Source organism: Coenobita brevimanus, chromosome 44, assembly GCF_032717465.1.
Source record: "Coenobita brevimanus isolate Jiangsu-jjx chromosome 44, ASM3271746v2, whole genome shotgun sequence".
NCBI lineage: Eukaryota > Metazoa > Arthropoda > Malacostraca > Decapoda > Coenobitidae > Coenobita > Coenobita brevimanus.
The window spans coordinates 10,205,079-10,230,021 of record NC_136997.1 but is presented as its reverse complement, the minus strand read 5'-3'; the positions used below and the strand labels follow the sequence as shown (position 1 = coordinate 10,230,021).

The window sequence follows — 24,943 nt, the reverse complement described above, 5'->3', positions numbered from 1 at the left end:
GAAGCCTTAATCCCATACGGGGTGGCCACAAACAAATCGCCTCCACGTCGCCCTGTCCCCCGCCATTTCACTGTCCTGCTCCAAACTCACACACCCCTCTCCGTACCTCTCCACTCCATCCCTCCATCTGATCCTCGGCCTTTCCCTCCCTTTCCCTCCCCTCCACCTCACTCACAAACACTCTCCTCGTCAGTCTCTCACCCTCCATCCTCTCCACATGGCCAAACCACCTCAGTGTGTTCCTTCTAAAGCTTCCTATCACATCCACATCCACACCACAATGCTCCTTTATATCCACATTTGTCAGCCTCTCTCTCCATGTGACTCCACAGGCTTCTCTTAAATACCGGTAACTCATTTCCACTGCTCTCACTCTTGTCTTGTGTCCTTCCAACAATGTCCAAGCTTCACTTCCATACGTTAGAGTTGGTATCACAATACTGTCATGTAGTAACTTTTTCACTTCCGTGCTCACTTCCCTGTTTCTTATCACTGCTCTCAAGGAACCAGCAACCTTTCTTCCCTGCTGTACCCTTTCAAGCACTTCACCCTCCAAACTTCCATCCTTACTCATCACACTACCCAAGTACTTAAACGTTCTCACATTTTCCAGTTTCTCACCATCCAACCTCACTGCACATTCACTGACTTGACCTCTTTCAAAGACCATCACTTTACTCTTCCCTACATGCACCTTTGATTCCGTTTCTTACACACTCTCCCAAACTCATCCACAAAGCCTTTCAGCTCCCCTTCGTCTTCACTTAACAACAGGATATCATCTGCAAACAACAGTACAGTGAGTTTCCAAACACTACCCTCTCTCACTAGGGCCACTCCAACATCCACTGCCCTACCTTGAAGATACTACCTCAAATGTCTCCACAAGTGATACAGAGAACAATAACAATGAAGAAGCTCCAAGTACAAGGAAGATGCCATCTTCAATATACCATGCAACGAAATTGGTAACAGGTCATTCGTTGTCAACCAATAAAGCATCTAATGTGAGCTCAACTCTCGGTAATGAAGGTATCCCTGTTTCCACACCTACACAATCTGGTGTATGGCGAGGCGTTGTCAGGGCTGGAGAAAAACAGTAGGAAAAATTCAAATCGCTACTTTAAGAAGAGAAAAAAATATTGTTTGCATTTTGATGGAAAAAAAAAATTATCCAGTAAAGAGTACCAGGTAGTCTGCCTTCAAAGCAAAACTAGGAAGATCAGTTTGGGAATTATATAATGTAGTAGTGGATGAGCTCAGGATATTTTCAGTGGCCTTTATAAAGTTCTAGATAAATATGATGCCTGATCAAGTATTAAAATGATCATTTGTGATACATCGGCTGTAAACACAAGACATATGAATAGTGCTGTGGTTAGCATACAGAAGAAAATGACTGAAAAGGGTTTGGACAAACCACAATATATTGGATGTCATCATCATATACTGCTCAGGATCATGAAGCATGTTTTGGACTTCTTTGTGACGAAGGTTTCCAGTAAGCCAAATCTGAGTTACGAGTTAGTTGAGGAACTGACTGAAAAGTATGGGGAACCACAAAGTTCTTTTGAAGCAGGTATGAAAATGGAAATGGGTGAAAATCTGGGATGGAGAGATGACCTCAAATTCCTGTATGAATTGTGCAAAGCATTCCAATTCTACAGGGAACAAGGGGCATTTCCAGAAATCAAATGGGGGAAACTATCATAGTTACATAGCACCCACTGGAATTCAAGGGCAATTTACACCTTAATCGTGTATTTTCTGCTTCCATACTGGAGAGGCACATTGGAGATACCAGCATGCTTTTTTGCCAATGGATGGCAAGAGGCGCGGTTTTCTGATCAGAAATTCAAAGAGATATCCTAAGAAAACCTACTGACCAGCATTAACCCGCCCCATCCCGACGTTTTCTGGGCAGTGGTACGCCCCAGTCCTGACATTTTTGGACCTTTTTTTTTTTTGGCTAAAACATCCGCTTTTGGTGAGAAACATCGAAAATTCATAGAGAAATCGCTCACCTGAGGTTTAAAATACTCGATCTAGGAACGAGTACTTCCTTACCTGACTGGGTTTTCTAACAGGCTGGCACCAAAGAAAACGAGTTCTATGGGAGGGTAACTATTTTATCCACTCATAAACAGTATTTATTTATTTACTTGGTACGAATTTATATGTAGTACAAGAGTATATTGGTTTTCAAACTGTAATATTTTTTTTTTTTTTTTTTTATGCGAGGAAGAAGGAACCAAAGGCCATGGCCCGCAGTAACAGTTCCCTCCAAGAGAAAAACAAAATACAATAGAGAGCCAAATTCAAGATCCGATCATTTGGAGATGCCTGGACACACTGCGTTTGAAAGACTGGAGATCATAGGCAGCAGGAAATACAGATAGAGGGAGACAGTTCCAGAGCTGACCTGTTGCATAAATGAATGACTGGGAGTAACGGTTAACTCTTGCATTAGAGAGCTGGACAGAAAAGGGATGAGAGTTTGCTGCCAGACGGGTGCTACGTGCCCGTCGTAGAGGTGGAGGAATGCAAGCAGACAGTTCAGAGGAGCAGTGACCATTAAAGTAGCGATAGAAAAGAGATAAAGATGCAACAGTGCGGCGAAGAGACAGAGGTTGAAGAGAGTCAGTAAGAGGAGGAGAGTTAATGTTCTAACTCATCACCATTCATGACCTTTTTTTCCCACATTACCTGATCATCATTTCTGTTTCTTCCTCTAATGCTATGTAAACTTTGTCCTCCACATTGTCATCAATTGGGGAACCACTCTGGCCCTGAATGTCTTTATTGGCCAGGTCACTGGTAACAGGTGAATTGCCGAGACAATGGCGTGCTGGGGGGGGGGGAGAGGTTATGCGGTGTAAGGCATTGTCCCTGCTTGGTATCTTGTAGAGGAATAGAGGAAGGTGTCCCGTGTATACGTGCCAAAAATCACTCGCGAAATCACTCGCGAAAATTGAAAATTGTGCAAATTAGGGAACTTGCAATGTTGCCGCGTTAATTCACGTCTCCAGGATATGAGTGCACATCATGTGAGGACTTGAATTCACGTCTCAGGGACGCAGCGGGTTAAAGAACTCAAGTGCCCTAGCGCACTGAAGTGCCTTGAATCCCACTGGGGCAAGGAAAGATCTGCTCTGAACATACCACGGACCAACATCATTGTTGAAAAGGCAATAAACTTGATGGAGGAGTTGAATGGAAAGTGCAAGAAGGACATACTTAGATGTGAAGTTTGTGGCAACAAATACACTGTAATTGTGTAGTGTGCATCCTACGTGTTACAATTTTTGTGTTTTTTGCAAAACATTTTGACTTGGTGCAGGGGATCTTTTGATGGAATCAAGCAAAATGACTAATACATTTGTATTATGTACCAAAATGCTCATCGATTCCTGCTGCAGGATAATATTTTTTTTTTCTAGTCATAACACTAATATATACGGTTTATATATATATATATATATATATATATATATATATATATATATATATATATATATATATATATATATATATATATATATATATATATATATATATATATATGGGTTCCTGTTAGTGATTAGTAGTAACCATGTGTCTATCTCCCACCATTTGCTTGTCTGAGACCTCAAAATTTGCGTGACCTTCAGTTTGACCTTTCAAGGCCACCTAAGGTGGCATTAAATTGAACCAATAAAATTTCCATCAGTGACTTCCAATTAGTGATTAGTAGTCACCATTGGCTGTTTTGAAGCCTCAGACAATCCATGACCTTGAGACTGACTATTCAAGGTCACCTAAGGTCCCGAAGGTGCTAATAAAACCTTCACGTATGATTTCCTACTAGTGACTAATAGTAACCATGTGGCTATCTCTCACAGCTTAGCTGTTTTGAGGCCTAGGAATGTGCATGACCTTGAATTTGGCCTTTCAAGGCCACTCAAGGTCATACAAATGATGCCAATAGAATCACCATATTTGACTTCCTATTAGAGATTAAGAGTAACCATGCATCTGCCTCTCACGATTTGGCTGTTTCCGGGCCTCTAAATCTGTGTGACCTTGAGTTTGACCTTTAAAGGTCACTAAAGGTCACATCTGATAGTGTCCATAGGCTCTCCATATATGACTTCTTATTGGTGATTAAAATAGTAACTACGTATCTATCTCACACCGTTTGGCTGTTTTCAAGCCTCAAAAAATGGATGATCTTAAATTTTACCTTTCAAGCTTACTCAAGGTCACATGCAACTGTGCCAATTGAATCTGCACGTATGACTTCCTATTAGAGATTTACAATAACCATTGGTCTATCTTTCACTATATGTTTGCTATGGCACTGAAAAATTTGCTTCCTATTTTTCACTGGACCAAAAATTTCGAACCCCCCAGTCCCACCCTTAACCATGGGACATTTTCACCAAAATCGAATCACTTCCTTAGTCTGTCATACCTAACCTGTGAGCAGAGTTTCGCGATAATCCGTTCATAACTTCAAGAGATAATCAATGCACAGACTCCCAAATAAATAAATAAATAAATAAATAAATGCTGACGGTCACATACGCCCCTTCTGTTATGAACTGCAAGCGAGATGAATGGCAATAATAATAATAATAATAATAATAATAATAATAATAATAATAATCATAATCATATTAATAATCAAAATAATAATAACAATAATAATAATAATATAAAAATAATAATAATAATAATAATAATAATAATAATAATAATAACGAGAAAGTGTCAAGGCACAGCACACGTGTCCCCGGGAGTCATTTTACTGCTGGCCTATAAACACAGCAAGATACCTACTCAAAGATGTCACATATCAAATTTGGAGTAAATCGGGTGAAAACTGGCGATTCTAGGCACATTTGATATTTTAGGCCACACCCCCCAATTGCTAACTGGAGGGATGGAGGGCGACCCCCCCCCCCGATGTAATGAGGCATGTCATAGGAGGCAGATTTGAAAAATGCACCTTTATGATTTGGTTTTATGTCGATATGACGAATCTGAAAGGAGTTATGGCGAATATATATATATATATATATATATATATATATATATATATATATATATATATATATATATACACACACACACACTTCCATGAATATATACAGACACACTTTCATGCACACGTACATATATATGTATAATAATTTTTATTTTATTTTATTTTTTTATTTATTTTTTATTTATCTTTATATTTTTTGACCTTACATTATTTATGAACAAAAATACCTAATCTAAAGACCCTAAAACTAATAACCTAACAGGCAAATCGCTAACCTATACTACATCCTAAAAGGACAAATAGTGACACCTACAGTAATGATTAAAATCATTTATACACGTTCTTATCCTTAGACCTACTGAACATTTGACTGCCAATATACAATGAACTGAAAATTAAGAAGCAGAATAGAAGAAGAGGCGTCAAAGAGTGTAATATCAGTGCCCACCAGATAATTAAAGGCCAAATATTTGAATTTACCTTGTGACCTGCATTTTTGACAAATTGTCCTCTAAACTGATTTACTTCATCCTTGTCTAACCCTTAACACTTCCACCAAGTTTGCTTTTCATATATGCTTAAAAATATGTAAGTTTTCTTTGCTCAGTGACTTTGAAGTTTACTTCTTCCTGTGACCTTGACCTTCGACTGATTGTTGACAAAATCAAATCTCTTTATGCTGGTTTTATCCTGCACCTTTATACAAAGTCTATTCAGCATCGGATAAAAAGTGTTTATGGCCACTTTAACCTTTTACTTAGTGTTCTCAGAAACACCAAGCCAAACGCATGGGTGATCCTCACTTCATCCACGTGGTTTGAATCGAATAAAATCAAAAGTGTTTTTTTTCCTCCACACACTGAACATGGATCTAACTTTGACCTTATCCTATGAACTTAACCTTTGGCTGATTGTTCTCAAGCCTGAATCTGTTCATTCTTATTTGACTAAGTTTGGTAAAAAAAAAAAAAATAAATAAATAAATAAATAAATAAAAGATGTCTGAAGTGACCTTACCCTGAGTCCTTGACGCTTGACCTTTACTTAAAGCTTTCAAAGATTCTTCTCAAAACCGTATCCCTTTATTTTTGTCTTATCCTCAATCCTCCTGCAAAAGTTTTTTTTTATTTATTTTTTATTTAAGAAATTCAAGTTGACCTTCTCCTTTGACCTACTGTTCTCCAATGCACAAGATTCTCCCCTCGAGTGGCTCTCAACCGTTCCAATAAGTCTGATTAAACTCGGGTCAAAACTGAGGTGTTTTGCTGACAAGCAGACACGGTCGGAATGTAATAATGCCCTGTGACCTTTGCCTTGGACTAACTGTTTTCGAAATGGAATCTCTTCTTCCCTGCATTATTCTCAGCCTTTTCTCGAAGTTTGGTAAAAATTAGATAAAATGTTTGAGTTGATTTGGCAAGATCAGCATATGACCCTGTCCTGCAACCTTGGTCATTGGCCTTTTGTTATTGAAAATAAAACGTTTTCTTATCAATCAATTCTCAACCTTCAACCTGAAAAATGTTGAGTTATCTCCACACACACACACACACACACACACACACACACACACATACAGAAACAGAGACAGTGACAGAGACAGACAGAGACAAAGACAGATAGACAGACAGACAGAGAAAATGTGTGTGTGCATGCACACACACACACACACACACACACACACACACACACACACACACACACACACACACACACACACACATTTACAGGAAAGAGAAGGATGGGTGAACAGTATCTATTTAGATTTCAAGAAAGCATTTGACACAGTACCACACCAAAGACTTTTATGGAAACTGTACCATCAAGGAGGAATTCGAGGCAAACTGTATTGTTGGATGCAAGATTTTCTCATGAAAAGAAAAATTAAAACAGTACTAAGGGGAAATTACTCATCATGGAAAGAAGTGACTAGTGGAGTACCACAGGGCTCAGTGCTGGCACCAATCATGTTTTTAGTGTATATAAATGTTATAGACAGTAACACTGGAAATGAAACCTATCTAAATATGTTTGCAGATGATGCAAAAATACAAAGGAAAATTACTAACACAGACTCTTGTAAAGAGCTACAAGAAGAATTAAATAAATTTCATGAATGGAGTAACACATGGCAAATGGAATTCAATGTGGACAAGTGTCATGTAATCAAGTTTGGTAAAAGTGGAAAAAAGACCTGATTGGGATTATATGTTAGGAAATAAAACCTTACACACATCAGAAAGAGAGAAGGACCTAGGTATGATTGTCAATAACAGACTATCTCCGGCTGACCACATCAGTGAGAAGGTACGGAACATGTATACACTGCTTGCCAATATGAGAATAGCATTTACATACATAACTGAAGACATGCTAAGAAAGATAATAACATCATTCATCAGACCAACCCTGCAGTATGCATCAGTAGTCTGGAGTCCTCATCTCAAAAAACACATAGACAAGATTGAAAAAATTCAAAGGGCCGCTACAAGATGGGTACCAAGCTTCAGGGATCTAAGCTATGAAGAAAGACTAAATAAACTGAATCTACCAACACTACAGGAAAGAAGGAAAAGAGGTGACATGATTATGCTATATAAATGCATACCAGGGAAGGAGGAAATAGACATAAATGATTACTTAACGTATTGGGAAGCATCAGCAAGAGGACACTGCAAAAAATTGCATAAAAAGAGAGGTGATAAAGACGTAAGGAAATTTAGTTTCCCAAATAGAGCAATTGATCAGTGGAATGCACCACCGAATGAAATAGTGTGTGCCAAAACAATTCACAAATTTAAGGATATGTTAAGATACGGGACAGTACGAGCTTGACTCATTCATGTACGTGTGTACGAGTATATATATATATATATATATATATATATATATATATATATATATATATATATATATATATATATATATATATATATATATATATATATATATATATATATATATATATATATATATATATATATATATATATATATATATATATATATATCTACCGTATGTAAATATACATGACATATAAATCTATATGAATATACACGGTATAGCCTACACATAAATATGTATTTCTTATTTTCTTATTTTCATGACAATGGAAATGAAAGAAAAAACAAAGAAATATGAAATAGAACGAGCGGAATTAAATAACCTTATCAACGAGAGATGGATGGAAGAAAAAAGAAATAGAAACATGGACCATATCAAAGAAACCATAAAATGTGGAAAAAGTTTGAAACAGGTTCGACGTAAAATGACACTAGGAAAGCAACAAATTATATAACTGAAAGACAAAAACGTTGAAGTCATCAAATGCGGATGGTGACAAGATTTAAAGAATTTTACAAAGAACTGTATGCATCAAAGACAATAGTACCAGTCAGTGAGTTTTCATTTGACACAACTAAAAATGTGAAAAGAGGGAAAGCCCCAGGAGATGGAATAGTAGCAGATTTACTGTCGGACGCAGAAGTGCAAATCAGGCTCGTCCACTTATTAACTGCGTATAAAAAAGAAAATTCCCCAAACATGGTGTAATGCAATAGTTATTTTACTTTATCAAAAAGGTGACTCAGAAGATCTTAGTAGCTATTGACCCATTGCCTTATTATCTGTTTTTTTGCAGACTCTTCACTAAAGTCCTTACAAACAGAATAACAACAAATCTGGAAGAAAACCAACATCGTGAACAGGCAGGATTCCGAAGCGGGTATTGGACTACTGATCATCTACACACAATAAATCAGCTAGCTGAGAAAAGTACAAAATATAATAAACCACTGTGTTTAGGTTTCGTTGATTACTATAAGGCTTTCGACTCAGTGGACCATATAGCAATTATAGTCATTACGAGAACAAGGAGTAAATGAGAACATTGTAAAACTAATCGAAAACATAATAAAACGGAATCTGGTAAAGTTAAATTATATAAGGACTAGGAAAAAATTAAGATTGAAAAAGGCGTCCATGAGGGAGATATAATTTTACCAAAATTATTCACAGCATGCCAAAAAAGTATTTTCGGAAAGCTAGACTGGGAAAAAAAAAAAAAGTAAATATAAATGGAGGAAAGCTAAACCACTTAAAATTTGCAGATGACATTGTCCTAATCTCAGAAATGGCAGAGACATTGCAATAAATTTTAAAATATCTAAACTACGAAAGTCTCAAAGTAGGGCTAAGGATAAACCGGCATAAACCTAAAGTGATGTTTATTCAAAATACACCAAAGAGCGTCATCAGAATAAGCGATGAAATTCTTGAAGAAGTGGAGGAGTACAATTATTCGGGGCAAACGCCAAAACTACTGAAAAGCCATGGCAGCAATATAAAAATACGCAATATATTTGGATCCAAAGCTTTTGGTAAACACAGAGCTTTGAATCCATATGCAATTGTATAAGAAACGAAAAGTATATAACGTATGTACTGTACAATTTCAGGTATGACGTACAGTTGTGAGACCAGGAACCTAAAAAAAAAATATCAATGGAAAATCAACCAATCCGTTCTCAAAGAACAATGGAAAAGTCAGTGTTGGGAATACTTTAAGATACAGGAAAAGATCAACTTGGTTAAGGCAGTAGACTAAAGTTAAAGATATTATAGAAATTTTAAAAGAATAGAAGTAGGCAGGTCATGCAGCAAAAATAAGAGATAACCGAGGAGTGTGTGTGTCTGTGTGTGTAACCGAGCAACAGAACTGCCCAGCTATACCGGTGACACAGCATAAACACGTCCCTCTCTAGCATTCAGATTGATGATAGAGGGACTAAGAACTTTCATATGCCATCGTGTCTTGTGTCAAAACATGGACTGCAAAGAAATCAACTGTGGAAGTGATCCTAGGACTTATCCTCGTTGACACAAAGATGATGTGACTCCCCTCTCATATCGATTCAGTTTGCCTTTTACACTTATGTCCTTTCTCAGAGAATCATCTTCTTTTGTATATTAATTTTTTTTATAGATTATTTATACAATATAATCCAAGAATCCAACAACGTTTAATTAAATATCGACCAAAGTTTTGTCACATATAAACAACTATAACTTTGTGTAAGTTTGCGATGGTCATATTTAAACAGCTCCAAGAAAACCACTCTAAAGAGTTATGTTAATATTCATTCGTTTCTTACCGATGCATACTTTATCAGTATGCTAGCATTGCACCACCGGCTTCCTTTGAGGTAATTGAAATTAAATTTTATCTTATTAGAATTTAGGTTACTGATTTGATTATATTACAGGGACATTACTCTCCTAATGTTCCACCCTTACTGTGTCGGGGATCGAGCACGAGGCTTTGAGATGATTCAGGTAGCCTACTATTGTACAGTACCACGACCAAGTAAGAAAAAAAAAGTTTCACCTTGTCATATTATTGTTAACCCCTCCACCTCCTGCTGGCCCAAACGGAAAAGACAGTCCCCTGGCAGTTAAGGAAGCAGACGTTTATATCATTTCCAGAGAACATTTGGTACCTTAGTCAGTATGGCCAAAGAAACTTGTTATGCCATCTCACTGACACCACTGGGTGTGTTTGGATAGTTTCATATCGTCGACTTGTCTGAGTGCCAGGCAACTAACCCTCAATGTGGAGGGGTACCTTCAAACCCCTTAAGACCGCAATTGTTTCGGGCAGGGTACCTCACACAACCGCAATTCGAGAGTGTTTTGTCGACTTTCACCAAGGGCAAATTGACTATGTTGTGGCTAAACAGGAAGAATTTACACACCTGACAACGCAATCCGTACCCCCGTAGGCCTACTGCTTACAGCACAACCGCGCGTCAAAGTTCAAAAAAAGTTTATGATAGTTTCCCCTCGAAAACAATTGAAAGCATGAAATTTTTTATAACTACCTATTTTTCTTCTTTTAAACAGGTTAATTCAAAGTGTTTTGTCACACCAACCATGAAAACAGGCGTATGTAGGTGTGGGGAGATTACTAGACTGTGGGGGAGATAAAGTAGGCTGTGGAGAGTAGGCCTGTAGGTACGGGGGTTGGAAATAACCAGCTTTTCACATGAAAAGAAAGCACTTCATTGTGTTCTGTAACATCTACCATGAAAATAGGTGTGTATGTATGTGTGGGGAGATAACTAGTGTGGGGAGATAACTAGTGTGGGGAGTAGGCCTACAAGGCCTTGGTGGTACTTGGGAAGAAAAATTTTGGCAACAACCAAATTCTCTTGTGGAAACCCTCCATTTCAATGGGATTTGTCATACCAGCCATAAAAACAGGTGTGTATGTAGGTGTGGGGAGATAAAACAGGTGTGGGGAGTAGCCCTACAAGGCCTCATAGTCATTCCAAAACTAACACAGACGCATATAAATGTTTATAACCATCAAGGACATCAAAATAAGGTTGATTAATACTATAAATGCATGCATAAGAAAGGAAAAATAAACAATGATTTGTTTCCGATTTCTCTTTTTACTGTCCCAACTTCTCGTTACACATTTATCAAACCATTACAATTATCACATTATCATTACACTTCATCACACTTATCGACAGTTTCGGCAACAACCAAATTCTCTTGTGGAAACTCTCCATTTCATCGGAATTTATCACACCAGCCATGGAAACAGGTGTGTATGTAGGTGTGGGGAGATGAAACAGGTGCGGGGAGCGGCCCTACAAGGCCTCATAGTCTTTCGAAAACTAACACAGACGGACACTACTCAGAGGTGCTAATCTGGGCAGGTAGGGAGAATGAAAAAAAAAAATAAATAAATAAATAAAATAAGATGCGTCGTATGTAGTACAACATACAACATTCTCCAACTACGTACGTACAGAAACTGGTAGGTACGAAGTGAGAAATGAACAGAGTGAGGTGTAAAAATCTGGGAAGAAATAGAAATAATACGAAACAGGTACGTACATCAGGCCTGACACACGGGGCCCTGTTGGGGATTGGAAGGGTAGTGAGTGACAAGGAGGGAGAGATGGGGTGGGGTTTGGGGGGGGGGACGAGGCTAGCAGGGAGGGAGGAGGGGCAAGAGAGGGTGGGAAGGGACGCAGGTTGTTGTGGGAGGAGAGATACAGTTACGTGGAGGGGTGGGAGAGTGATGGGGGACAAGGAGGGCGTGAGGGAGTGGAATAGAGGATGGCATGGAGGCGGCTGAGAGGGGGGTGCCCCCCACCGCCCGGGTTGGTCCGATCCCCCCCTCACGCCACATCAGGGGTGAGTTCTCATTGGCCTGAAGCCATGTACGTCATAATCGGGGTGGAGCAAGTGCTCCGCAGTTTTTTACAGGCAGCGTTCAATTGATGCAATTAGGCATTTTGGCATAAAACTCAAATCGCATCAATGCGATTAGGACTTAAGGGGTATGTATGTGTCAATGTGAGGCATCTTTTAATTGTTTGTGATACAGTGATAGGTTCACTTAAGGGGGGATCTGTGGATTTCCCCTGAAAATTTGTTGTGACCATCATGGAGTAAATGGCATATTACAAGGCAGGCTAGTTCCACACGGACCACCCTTTCGGTTCTGGTTACGCCACTGCCTTTATCTTTAATCCGGTTGATGCTGTGGCGTATTGCTGGCGGTTTAGGAGGATCCCCAGCATCTCTTCCTTACCAGTTCATTTTTTTACACTGGGTGTGGCATTAATATTTTCTTGTATGGTACTGATACGTATTTGTCGATGATAAAGAACAGTTACATGTATACAGGGGAATAGTAAGGTGTGGTGGACAAAATAAGTACCCAAGGAAAAGGTACAAGAAAGCTGACGCAAATACGGCCTTGGCTCTGGAGAATTTGCTTGACTCTTCCAGTCGTATTAGTAAAAGTCAAAGAGAGAAAAAATAGGTCAGCCCCGGTTTCAAACGGTAAGATTAACCATATGAGAGTAACGTACAATTAACGTGTTGTTTACCCCCTGTCGTGGGATACAAGGCCGTTTCACCCAGGATACCAAATTTACCTTATACAGGGATTTTCTTTTTTGTTACTTCATTTACCTACCAACCCCCAAATGGTGGCTGGACACCTGAGTCGAGTGGTGCCAGCCGTCTGCATCGGAATTCGAACCCTGACGCTATTAGGCTCGAAGATTTTAAACCAGAAATGCTGGCCATTCAGTTTATGACAAGAAAAAACTGCTCAGTACGTTTATATAATAACATACATTTTAAATTCATAGAGGCATGGACGAATTATTTTGTTCGTATGAACCCTTTTTTTTTTTTTTTTATCCTTTCATGATGGAGACTGTGTTCTACTCCAGCTACTACCATTTGAATATGTTGTGCAGAGAGTGCGTCACATAAACCTTAGTTAATATTGCCACGAAAAGAGTTCTCATGGTCGGGACAACTCTTGTATGCACAGTAAACTGCTTAGGGAAAGGTGCTACTAAGTTTCATGAAGCTAAGTGAGATGTGAAGGTCAGCTAGCGCCTCTGATGCCACCATCCTGATATCACCTCTGCCACAAACACAACAGCAGACAACATCACGCCTGCACGGTAATTAAACACATTATTAGTACATGGTAGATTATGGTACACATACGAGTATTAAAAGCCTTTATAAATCAGGTGAATGAAGAGGTTTGTAAAATGCCACCGCACGTTTACTTTTGCTATATTTACGCCTCAAGACTACTGAACATGCCGGTGTACAGGTTTCGTCAATTGAAGGCAGCTCTTCATATGTCGCCATCTTAGGCCACTTACCCACTCTTCTTCAGCCAGACCTTCACACAGGACCTCGCCACACGTCTTCCTTAGTATGAATTTGGCCACTTTTCCCCTGTTCATTCATATCTGTGGCCGTCCTCAACCAGTCTCCCTCACCACTCCTCTATGCATGTTCATACTATCCCTGCCTAATGTTTTGCATCACTTCTCTACTATTTCATATGCCAAATCTCTCTTGCTGCAATTGTTCTTTGTCCTGTCACTATGTGAGACCCTCCACATCCATCTCAACATTCTCTTTACTGAGCATTGCACTCTGAATTTATTATTTCATTGGCCAGACATGACTGACATACAACATTATACTCATCACATATGATGTAAATAGTACCTTTAGTGTGAAAGGAGAGTCCCTTGACAGAGAGAAGAGGTACCAATTCCCAAACGGCATCCGTCCACTACTCCATCGACCAATGGAAGAAGCTTATGCTTTTCCTCCTGTACTCAGCATGTCTCCCAAGCGGTTGTCTCCCCATGCGACTCTTTCCATGCTATCATTCTCAACCCAGATACCCCTGGATATTGCTCAATAAAAACTTCCCACACACCGCAGTCTACCTCTAACATAACAGATCTTTTGCTAACTCATTTTTTACAAGCTAAACAGAGGATAGATTTTCTTTAGGGCTACACATCTTGTTCTACGACATTACCGCCCTTTGATGTCTTAGTACATGGTCTACCACTGACTCTCACCTGAAATGCGATATTTAAGGAGCGTGACCTCCTAAAGATTCCTGGGCAGTCAGCCCATCTCACCCCCCCCCCCAACAAAAAAAAGAAAAAAAAATCAGAAATTGGAGAAATGTTTTTATGAAACTCCTAGCTGATTCGTGCGGTTATTCCGAAGGTCTCCTGCTATGTACAGTTTTCCACCCATACTTTTTTAAGGGGGGTGAGTCCCCGTATGCTAATAAAAAATTCACATAAATAAAGGAGGGCTGGTGTGTCTTTGATATCTAAATACATGTTGGACAATGGACTCTCATCCGTAGCGCAATATTTAGGGACCATGACCCCTTAATAATTCTTCAGGAGGTAAGAGCCCCCCCCAAAAAAAAAAATAATAATAATAATAATAAAAAAATAAAAATGTTCAGAAATAGGGGAAAATGAGCACATGGACTCCAACGAAAGTGGTATACATACTGCAGGGTTGGGTGCGCAGGTCCAGGTTTTTGCTTAGTGCACAAGAAGAAACTGCAGATCTACACTATTGTTAGTAGTCTGTTATGAGGTGAGGGAATTTTGATGGGCTGAGAATAAAACAAAGTCCCAACCCTGCTGATAAATTTTACCAATGAGAGTCACTCATATCCCGTGGAAGAGGTTTAGGATTACTGCATATCATCTGCTTGGGGGTCACCGGGGGAATCTGTTATTATCAAGTCACAGTCTTCCCCTAAAATGCTACACACAACAGTCGTATATACATCCAAGTCTCCATTTCAATGATTGGTGAAGAGGAATATAAAGGGTAATATATGGCCAAGAATTTGACCGTTGGGAGACCTACTGCTCACACACTGGGATAGTCACAGATGTCTTTAACTCCAGTAACACAGCTTCAGTCGTCCAGCCTTTTTCATAAACATTTCTATAAACCCTTACCACCACAGTGGTAGAGTTGTTGCCTCAAGTTATTCTAAAACTTAATCTCATTGGACTGTAAGTTACTCCTGCAGCCAATACAGCGTGCTTATATCGGAGTCACTAATGAAAAAGTGTCCCTCTCTAGCACCACCACCACAATAAATTTTTGCATAATTATACTTCATCAGCATCGGTGTCTTGTTCATAAAGTCTGTTCAGTTTTTACGATTGATAAATTTCTAAGCCAGTTAAATATGATCAAAGGTGTATTGTTTGATTTCATTATTTATTTCAGTATTAACTCTACGTTGGTTCCGAGGTTCTTTGCGGGGGTCTCAGTGAAGATAAAAGTATAAACAAACGACCTTATGCTAAACTTAAGGTCAAGAAGGTTTATGAATATGAGACCAGACTGCTTCCCATTCTTCAGCTTTCTCACAGCGTTATTCACTACTTAAATTCACGGACAGAAAAAGAATATTCGAAACAACTGCACAGCAAATGAAGTGAGAGTATTCACAATCAGAAGCCAATGAATACCAATACTCAAGATTACATGCCAAGAAATGGGGTGGGGATATTTGACTAAAACCTCAATGATTTAAACCGACATTTCAAGTCAATAGAACCATTAAAACTTTTAGACAGACATACAGCCAGGCAAATAGATAGGTTGTTTGATACGTAGGCAGATAAATATCCAAATTCACAATGAACCTCACAATACGAAATTCAAACTCGCGGGCTAAAGTAATACAAACCTAGAAACTTACAGGTAAAATAAATGGAGATCACGCCGTAGAAGTCGCCCAGGGAGAGGGGTCTGAGGGACGGTCCATCGCTCGGATCCGCGTTGCTGCAAACATCAGCGTTGGCTACGGCCCTGTAGATGAGGTGATCCAGTATCCCAAACTCCTTCAATCGCCTCAATCTGCGTTTCGGAAGAAGGAGATGACTGGTTTGGTTTATGCTAACACCTGCATGGGAGTCATTAAATCTACACTACTTTGCGAAGTCTCAGTCTTCTCCTGTGGCCAGCATTCTGACCAGCTCGAAAATCAAGGGTCACAGAAAAGATTTGCAAATGTCCGTTGTGCTACACTGGGGTAAATCCTTTTGTCGTAAGCGTGCATAAAATCCACAAGAATGAAAGAAAAACAAGAACTTGGGAGAACTATCAATGAAATGTTTAGTGAAATGGGTCACACAGTCTTTCATTTAACATTCAAGCTTTTGGAGTATTGGCTCACCTAAAAAATCATATTCTCTGTAATACTGCTAAAACACAGCATTTGTTAATATGGGGCTCCAAAATATTTTATATGCAGAGAAGTATCTCAACAAGTTACTTGGCCACTGACAGGTCATTTAAGCAAGGGACCGAATAGTATGCAAGTAAGAAAAGGGCTAAATGTTGGTGTACAATTTTTCCCAAGCAACTCTTTGATTTTTAACACCAGAAATTGTGAAAAGGGTTGAAACTCAGCAAAGATACTGCTTTATTGTCTTTCAGAATAATATGTAAATGCTGAAGATCAAATGACAAGATCAACTTAACAGTTTTGACCGCTTTAGACGTAACTAGGTGGAAAGGTTGAACGTAAGGCAAGAATTATGGGAACTGAGTTTGTTAACAGAGTGAGGTGAAGGTCACAGGGCAAGGTCAAGTTTCAACAGGTGTGTCACTGTAAACAAAACAGCTAATACGTTCTTGATCTTAAGAGCAAATATGGTGAAAGGGTTCAAGTTCAGCCAAGGGATTAATATAATGTTATTGAAACTGTTTAAGCAGATTTTTGCCGAGTTAGACCAAACTAGGAAGATGCACTCATGGTAAGCTGTGTGAAAGGATTCGACTTTGAGAACAGGCGATCAAAGGTCAAGGTCAAAGGGTACTGTCAAAGTTCAACCTTGGTGTACAGCAGCGTACTACTACCATTTGCTAAATACTTATAAGTATCTGTTGTGATTGCCTGCACTTAAAGAAAATCCATTGGCGTCATTAATGAGTTTAAAATAAATTATTAATGCATTTAAAATCACACACACACACACACACACACACACACACACACACACACACACACACACGCCAATATACATATATATATATATATATATATATATATATATATATATATATATATATATATATATATATATATATATATATATATATATATATATATATATATATATATATATATATATATATATATATATATATATATATATTCTTGAAGACATACGAGGTTGAGAGCTATGGCACATTCCTTTATTGATTTTTTCATGGACGATTTCCATATCCCGTACAATTATTCGATGATCCCCTTCGAATATCTTCACGAGTTCCCCAAAGGGCAGCGACGTTTTAGAACGATCTCGTTCCATTTTCAGGCTGGATCTGATGGTTCTGTCGTCAGTGGCTGCTTATATACGATTCAGGTGAAGCAGGTAGAGATAAGTGGACAGAGCTGATCAGCTTAGCTGATCACTCATTGGCTGCTTCGTTGGCTAAGTTTATTTGGCGCTTTGATGGCGGCAGGATTTGGGAATCTTTGACTTGTGTATTTATTGTAGGTTGTTTTGTGATAATGTAGCTTGCCTCTAGAAACAGGAGACGGCGAGGGTCCTGTTCTCTGTCGATTATTTTGTTTTTCATCCAGGTCTTGTCGTGTCAGGTAGGAGTTGTGTAGGGTGGCATAGTGGTTCTTGAAGGCTCCATTCTGTAGGTAACAGATGAGGCGCCTCGATAGTCTGGTCCGTGTCATTCCAGTGTATGAGTGAGGTCCACACTCCTCACTGCTGCAGTTGTGCTGGTAAATAATATGGTTCTCCAGAAGGGGGGTTTTGGTCAGGGCGGGTCCGTACGAAGCAGCAGGTGGGCTGTTTTCCTTGTTTTGTAGTAGATGATGAGAGTAATGTGTTGTTTCGAGTCTGTAGGGCTTACATTTCTGTATACAATGTCCTTGATGATCTTCTTATCCGCCTTGTAGTCGGTAGACATGTGGTTTCTGTAATATATCTTGATGTGTTCGCCGGTTGTGGGTGTAATGGTATCTTGGTGAGTGTACCATTTGTCCGTATGTCTCTTAATTAAGATGGATACGTCGGTCTTAGTATAGCCGTTGTTAACGAGGACTGGAGTCACGCATTCTAGTTCCTGGTGGGCATCTTTCCAAGTGGAGCAGTGCGAGAGGGCTCTTCTGACGTAGGCGCTGATGGCGAAGCACAGGTAACGTCTGGGGCACTAACTATCTCTATTCAGCAGAGTCCTTTGTTCGTGGGCTTAATGAATACTGTAGCCTTGAATCCTGCGTTCTGTGCAGTGACAAGCATGTCCAGGAAGGGCAGGTGTCCGTCATTGGCTTCTTCAGAGGTGAAATTAAGTCCAGAGGCAGCGATGAGGCGCAGTCTGAAGTCCTGCAACTCCTGAAGGTCCTTGATGCAAAGGAAGATGTCGTCGATGTAGCGTCAGCATATGGAGGGACGGCTAGTAGCTAAGAGTCTCAGTTCGATGGTCCCCATGTAGAAATTAGCGAACAGGACTCTGAGGGGGCTGCCCATCGCTACACTGTCGATCTGCTGATATATCTGACAGCTCGGGCAAGTGGAAGGAGCTTCTTTTGTGCAGAGTTCCAGCAGTCTTCAGGGCCTTGTCTGGGATGTCGAGGGGCTTGGTGTCCTCCCTGCGGTATACACGGTCATGTATGAAGTCATTTGTCTTGTTCACAGGAACGTTAGTAGAGACCATTTTGACGTCGAGGGAGACGATGATGTGGTCGTCAGCAGCAGGGGCGTCATGCAGGACGTCAAAGAAGTTCGAAGCAGAGGATAGGCTGTAGGTGTTGGGTGTGGTGCCAGGAGTTTGTTGAGTTTCTTGCTATGGTGTAGGTGGCGGTGTGTATCTGTGAGATGATCGGGCTTGTGTGTCTTGACGTTGTCATAGACGTAGCAGGGTGAGTATTCGCCAATTAACTTCTGAAGATGTAGGCCTTTGGTAGTGGTGCTGATAGCAGAGATGGTAGCATTGACTTGCTTCTTGGTGGAGTGGGGAGGGTTACGAGTTACCTTTCTAAACTTAGAAGTGTTATTGAGGGTTGTGTTGATCTGAATGTAGTCCTCCTTGTTGATAATGACGAAGGAGGCAGTTTTGTCAGTGTGTCGGATGACGATGTTTTTGTTTTGTCGCAGCTGTTTGGCGACCAGATAGTGGTTTCTGCTTATGTTTTTGAAATGCTTTCATTTTGTCGCACATGTTTGGCGGCTATGTGGTGGCTACTGTTGATGTTTTTGCGGTGGTGGGAGCCATGGGTCTTCGCGGCCTTGGAGAGGAGGGAGGGTTGAAGGTCAAGTGTCGCCCTTACTTTCCCTGCCTTCTCAAGTCGCTGTATGTCATTGAGGAGAACCTCAATCTCCAGTTGCGCCCTCACTGCAAGCGTCCAACCATGATCAAGACACCCCTTCAGGAGGACCATGTCATTTACCAGCATAACTGCAGTAGTGAGGAGTGTGGACCTCACTCATACATTGGAATGACAGAGACCAGACTATCGAGGCGCCTCACCTGTCACCTACAGAATGGAGCCATCAAGAACCAACACGCCACCCTTCACAACTCCCAATTGACACGACGAGGCATGGATGAGGACACCAAAAATAATCACAAAGTACAAGACCCTCGCCGTCTCTGGTTTCTAGAGTCAATATACATTATCACAAAACAACCCACAATAAACATACAAGTAGATTTCAAAATCCTGCAATTATCTCAATGCCACATAAGCTTAGCAAACGAAGCAGCCAGTGAGTGATTAGCTTAGCTGATCAGTTTCGCCAACCTGTCTCCACCTGATTCACCTGAATCGTATATAAGCAGCCACCTACGACTGAACCATTAGATCCAGCCTGAAGATGGAACGAGATAGTTCCGAAGCGTCGTTGCCCTTTGGGGAACTCCTGAAGAAACCCCAGGAAGATCACCGAAAAAAAATATGCGGCAAATAGAAACAGTATATGAAGAAATCAATAAAGGAATGTGCTATAGCTTTGAACCTCGAATGTCTCCAACAAAATATCCTGCCTAGTTATACCAAAACACACACACACACACTTACAATATATATATATATATATATATATATATATATATATATATATATATATATATATATGTATATATATATATTGTTACGGAACAGAGAAAGATAATGTACACTTTAAGTGAGAATACGAAGAGTCACTACTGTCCCGTAAAGTTCCAGGTTCAAAACAAAAGAGTTAGGTAAAATTACAAGTTAAAGTTTAATGCTTAAATTAACAACAAAACATTCAGGACTCATAAGGATAATGTAATGGCAAATAAACAGGTTAAATATATGGTTAACTGCAATAGCCTCTATTAACACGAAATTAGCAAGAGTAAATTTTATCTAAGTCAGCCCTGATAAAATGAGATACCAGATAATACTCAGTGAATGCCAGATAAATAATTACAGATACAAACTATTATCAAAAATGACTGACATAAAGAACCCCACACGAATTACAAAAACTTCACTAGGCCTACAAATTAAACTTATGCTATACAGTACAAGAAAAAATGCAACAACAGTTATACTCAAATTACACACAGCTGCTAGATGGTTGGAGACTTCTTGAGCACTCACAATAATAATATCTGTACAGGGGAGGACAGAGATGTGAACAAAATGAGGAGCAGATCTAAGTGGCAATGATGCAGAGACTGAGCTCAATATATAGGAGCCAGGAGAGCTTGATACAACTTGTAATAAGGACGCGCAAATGAAGCCATGGGGACGTAGAGTTGACAATCCCGCTCTGGACAACAGAGAGAACGACTTACTCTACTATAACGGTAGAAGGGGGGGACTGAGGCAGAACACGCTCGTGATCAAACATGCAGCATACTGTGCGTTAAAATTACACAAAGGATGATGAAATCATAGGCTATGTAACACCTCCCCACAAAAAAAAAAAATTTACAAAGGAAATTTCTTATTACTCTAAAACAATCTGTCTAAAGTCTGGATAAGCAATCTGCAATAACATTTTCTTTCCCCTTGACATGTTGTATGTCTAATGAATACTCCTGAAGAAGTAGACTCCATCTTGTCAATCTCTGATTTTTATCTTTAAACTTACTAAGGAATTTCAGTGGGTTATGATCGGTATAAATGACTATGGGGTCAAAACCAGAACACAAATAAAATGAAAAATGCTGTAAACCCAAAATCAAGGCCAAAAGCTCTTTCTCAATAGTTGAGTAGTTCTTTTGAGGTGGAGTGAACTTCTTACTGTAATAAGATACAGGATGTTCAATACCCTGATCATCCTCTTGCAGCAAAACAGCCCCAGCTCCTGTATCACTTGCATCAACAGCCATCTTAAAAGGCTTAGCAAAATTTGGAGTAGCGAGCACTGGCTGACTTAATAGAATAGCTTTAAGTTTGTTGAAAGAGGATTCACAGTTATCGGTCCAGACAAATTTAACTCCCTTTTTCAGTAGGTCTGTAAGTGGTGATACAAGAATAGAAAAGTTAAGAACAAATCTCCTGTAATAACCTACCATTCCCAAAAATCTTTGTAGCTCTTTCCTACTTTTTAGGTCTGGGAAGATCACTTATAACCTGAACCTTAGCTCCTGGTGGTGCAACATGTCCATCACCAATTACATACCCAAGGTACTGAACTTTAGCTTGACCAAACTCACACTTTGATAAATTAGCTACAAGATTAGCATGAACTAAACGGTCAAGAAATTTACTGACATGGCATAGGTGATCTTTCCAGTTGTCACTGAAGATTAATACATCATCAATATAAACAACACACCCTGCCAAATCCTCTGTTACAACATTCATGAGCTTCTGAAATGTGGCTGGTGCATTCTTCATACCATACGGCATTACTGAACATGCAAAAGCCTTTCCTAATGTTACAAAACATGACATCTCCCTAGCACGTTCAGTCATAGGTACTTGCCAGTATCCCTTTAACAAATCAAACTTACTTATGTACCTAGCCTTTCCGATCTTGTCTATGCAATCTTCCACACGAGGGAGAGGGTAAGTGTCTGTTTTGGTTATCTGATTAACACGTCTGTAGTCGATGCAAAGCCTCTGTGACCCACCTGGCTTAGGGAATAGAGTGACAGGAGAACTCCACTCGCTCTGACAGGGCTCAATCATCTTGTGGTCCAACAGGTAGCCAAGCTCCTTCTGGATGAGAGGAACTTTCACTGGGTTCACACGGTAAGGAGGCAATTTAATTGGCTTTTGCGTCTCCAACATCGACATCATGCATCAACACAGTGGTTCTTCCTGGAGTGGCACGGAACACTTGCGGGTACTCCTGCAGTAATGCCGAAAACTCCTGCCTTTCCTTGGGTGGTAGATGAGAAAGCTTAGTCTGGAGATCATTCATGATATCAGGATTCTTCCCCAAACTATCACTCAGGCTCATACTGCATGGGAGAGCTTCACTTGCAGACTCGGGTGGAACAGCTACAGTGCAGACTGGATTATTTTCGTCCCGCCTGTGATATAACTTTAGCATTTTGATGTGACATAGTTGCTTGTTCTTTCTACGATCTGGTGTGGCGATGACATAGTTGACATCACTGAGTTTCTTCTCCACGAAATAAGGGCCACTAAACTTGGCTTGAAGAGGTTGCCCATGAACTGGTAACAGAATCAAAACCTGATCTCCTGGCTGAAAGTGGCGTAACCTGGACTTCTTATCATACCAAGTCTTCATCTTCTCCTGAGCAGCTCCTAAATTCTCTCTCGCCAGCTGTAAAGCAGTGGACAGCCGTTCTTTGAAATTCATCACATACTCAGCAGGTTGACGTCATCTTCCTCCGACAGCCAGCATTCCTTGAGTAGCTTAAGGGGTCCTCTTACTTCATGGCCAAACAGTAGTTCAAAAGGTGAGAAGCCCAGTGATTCATTTGGAGATTCTCTTGCAGCAAACACAACGAATGGAAGACCTTTATCCCAGTCTTTCTGATGTTCCAAACAGTATTTCTTGAGCATCGATTTGAGTGTTTGATGATATCTCTCCAACGCTCCTTGGGTCTGGGGATGGTAAGCTGAAGACGTGATCTGGGTGATGCCCAACTCTTTCAGAGACTGCTTGAAAACGTTTGACATGAAATTACTCCCCCGGTCTGACTGTACCTCCTTGGGCAGACCAAACTTTGTGAAGAACCCCAGCATTTCCTTAACCACGTTCTTTGCTGAGATGTTTCTAAGTGGAATGGCTTCAGGATAACGAGTAGCCATGTCAATCATGGTCAACACATAAGAAAATCCTGAAGAAGTCTTAGGAAGAGGGCCCACAATATCCACCAACACACGGGTGAAAGGCGCCTCAAAAGGAGGAATGGGAACTAGAGGTGCAACCTTTTCGGTCTGATTACACTTCCCCACAACTTGACAGGTGTGACAAGACTTACAATACCAGGAAACATCCCTGAAGATACCTGGCCAGTAGAAGTGTTTCAAAATGCGTGCCACAGTCTTCCTCACTCCAAGGTGTCCTGCCAAACTGGAATCATGAGCCACTCGAATGATATCCTGCCTACAAACACGAGGGATGACAACTTGATGTACAACCTCCCATTCACAGTCGGCTGATGCTGTTGGGGGTCTCCACTTCCTCATAAGTACTCCTGACTTTACATAATAACAAGTAGAAGCACCGGCTGACTCTTCTTCACTGTAAGCAGAGTTAGCTAGACCTTTCAACTCAGGGTCAGCAACCTGCAACTCAACCAACTCTTGACGAGACAAATTATCAACACTACGGGGTACTGCCTCATCTGGTGAGTGGTCCAAATTAGCAAGAAAAGTGTCAGCTAGGATAACATCATCATCATCATTATCCTCTAAATCACCAGTAACTTTAGACTTAGCCCTAGTGACAGCACATGCAGGGAACACATCAGGGACATCACAATCCTGGACACAGCCACTGGCTCACTAGACAACTGAGGAGCTGGACACACTTGACTTCCACCAATATCATTTCCAAGTAAGAAAGTTACACCTGACATTGGGAGTGTCTCAACCAACCCAACCATAACAGAACCATTAACAAAACCAGACTCTAAATTCACTCTGCACAGAGGAACAGAGAAGTAATTATTCCCCTCACCTTGTAAGATTACAGTTTCATCAGAGGAATTAAAATTAGAGCCTAGAACACTGGTCAGCATAAGGGATTGGCAAGCACCTGTATCACGATATATTTGAACTGATTTCCTGTCATTACTGTCCAGAGGACTGACAAAACCACCAGACAGGAAATTAGCACATGAACTCTTGAGAGTGTCACCCACGTTACTGCTCAAAAGAGGAGCTCCATCATGAGAATTTAAGTTACCCCTCAAAGCAGGTTCAGTTAACTCAGTTAAAGAATTCTGGGAACTCTCAAGAGTGGACACTAGACCAATTGACTGAATATTTAAAGACTCCTTTTTGTTCACATCACGCTGTCTCCTGAAACATCTCTCCGTAGTATGACCAAGCTTACTACAATAAGTACATTTACTTTTCTG

At 40.1% G+C, this 24,943-nt stretch overlaps 1 protein-coding gene across 1 annotated transcript in view; it reads right to left on the bottom strand.

Annotated features, from left to right (window-relative positions):
- Positions 1-13,458: 13,458 nt before the first annotated feature.
- Positions 13,459-24,943, bottom strand: part of LOC145397969 (putative glutamate receptor) — a 113,615-nt gene continuing 102,130 nt past the window's right edge. Inside the window, exons 11-12 of the mRNA XM_080270944.1 lie at positions 16,134-16,291; positions 13,459-13,526 (exon numbers count right to left, since the gene is read on the bottom strand). Of these exons, the coding sequence (XP_080127070.1) occupies positions 13,459-13,526; positions 16,134-16,291 (226 nt within the window). The remainder of the gene's footprint in view (positions 13,527-16,133; positions 16,292-24,943) is intronic.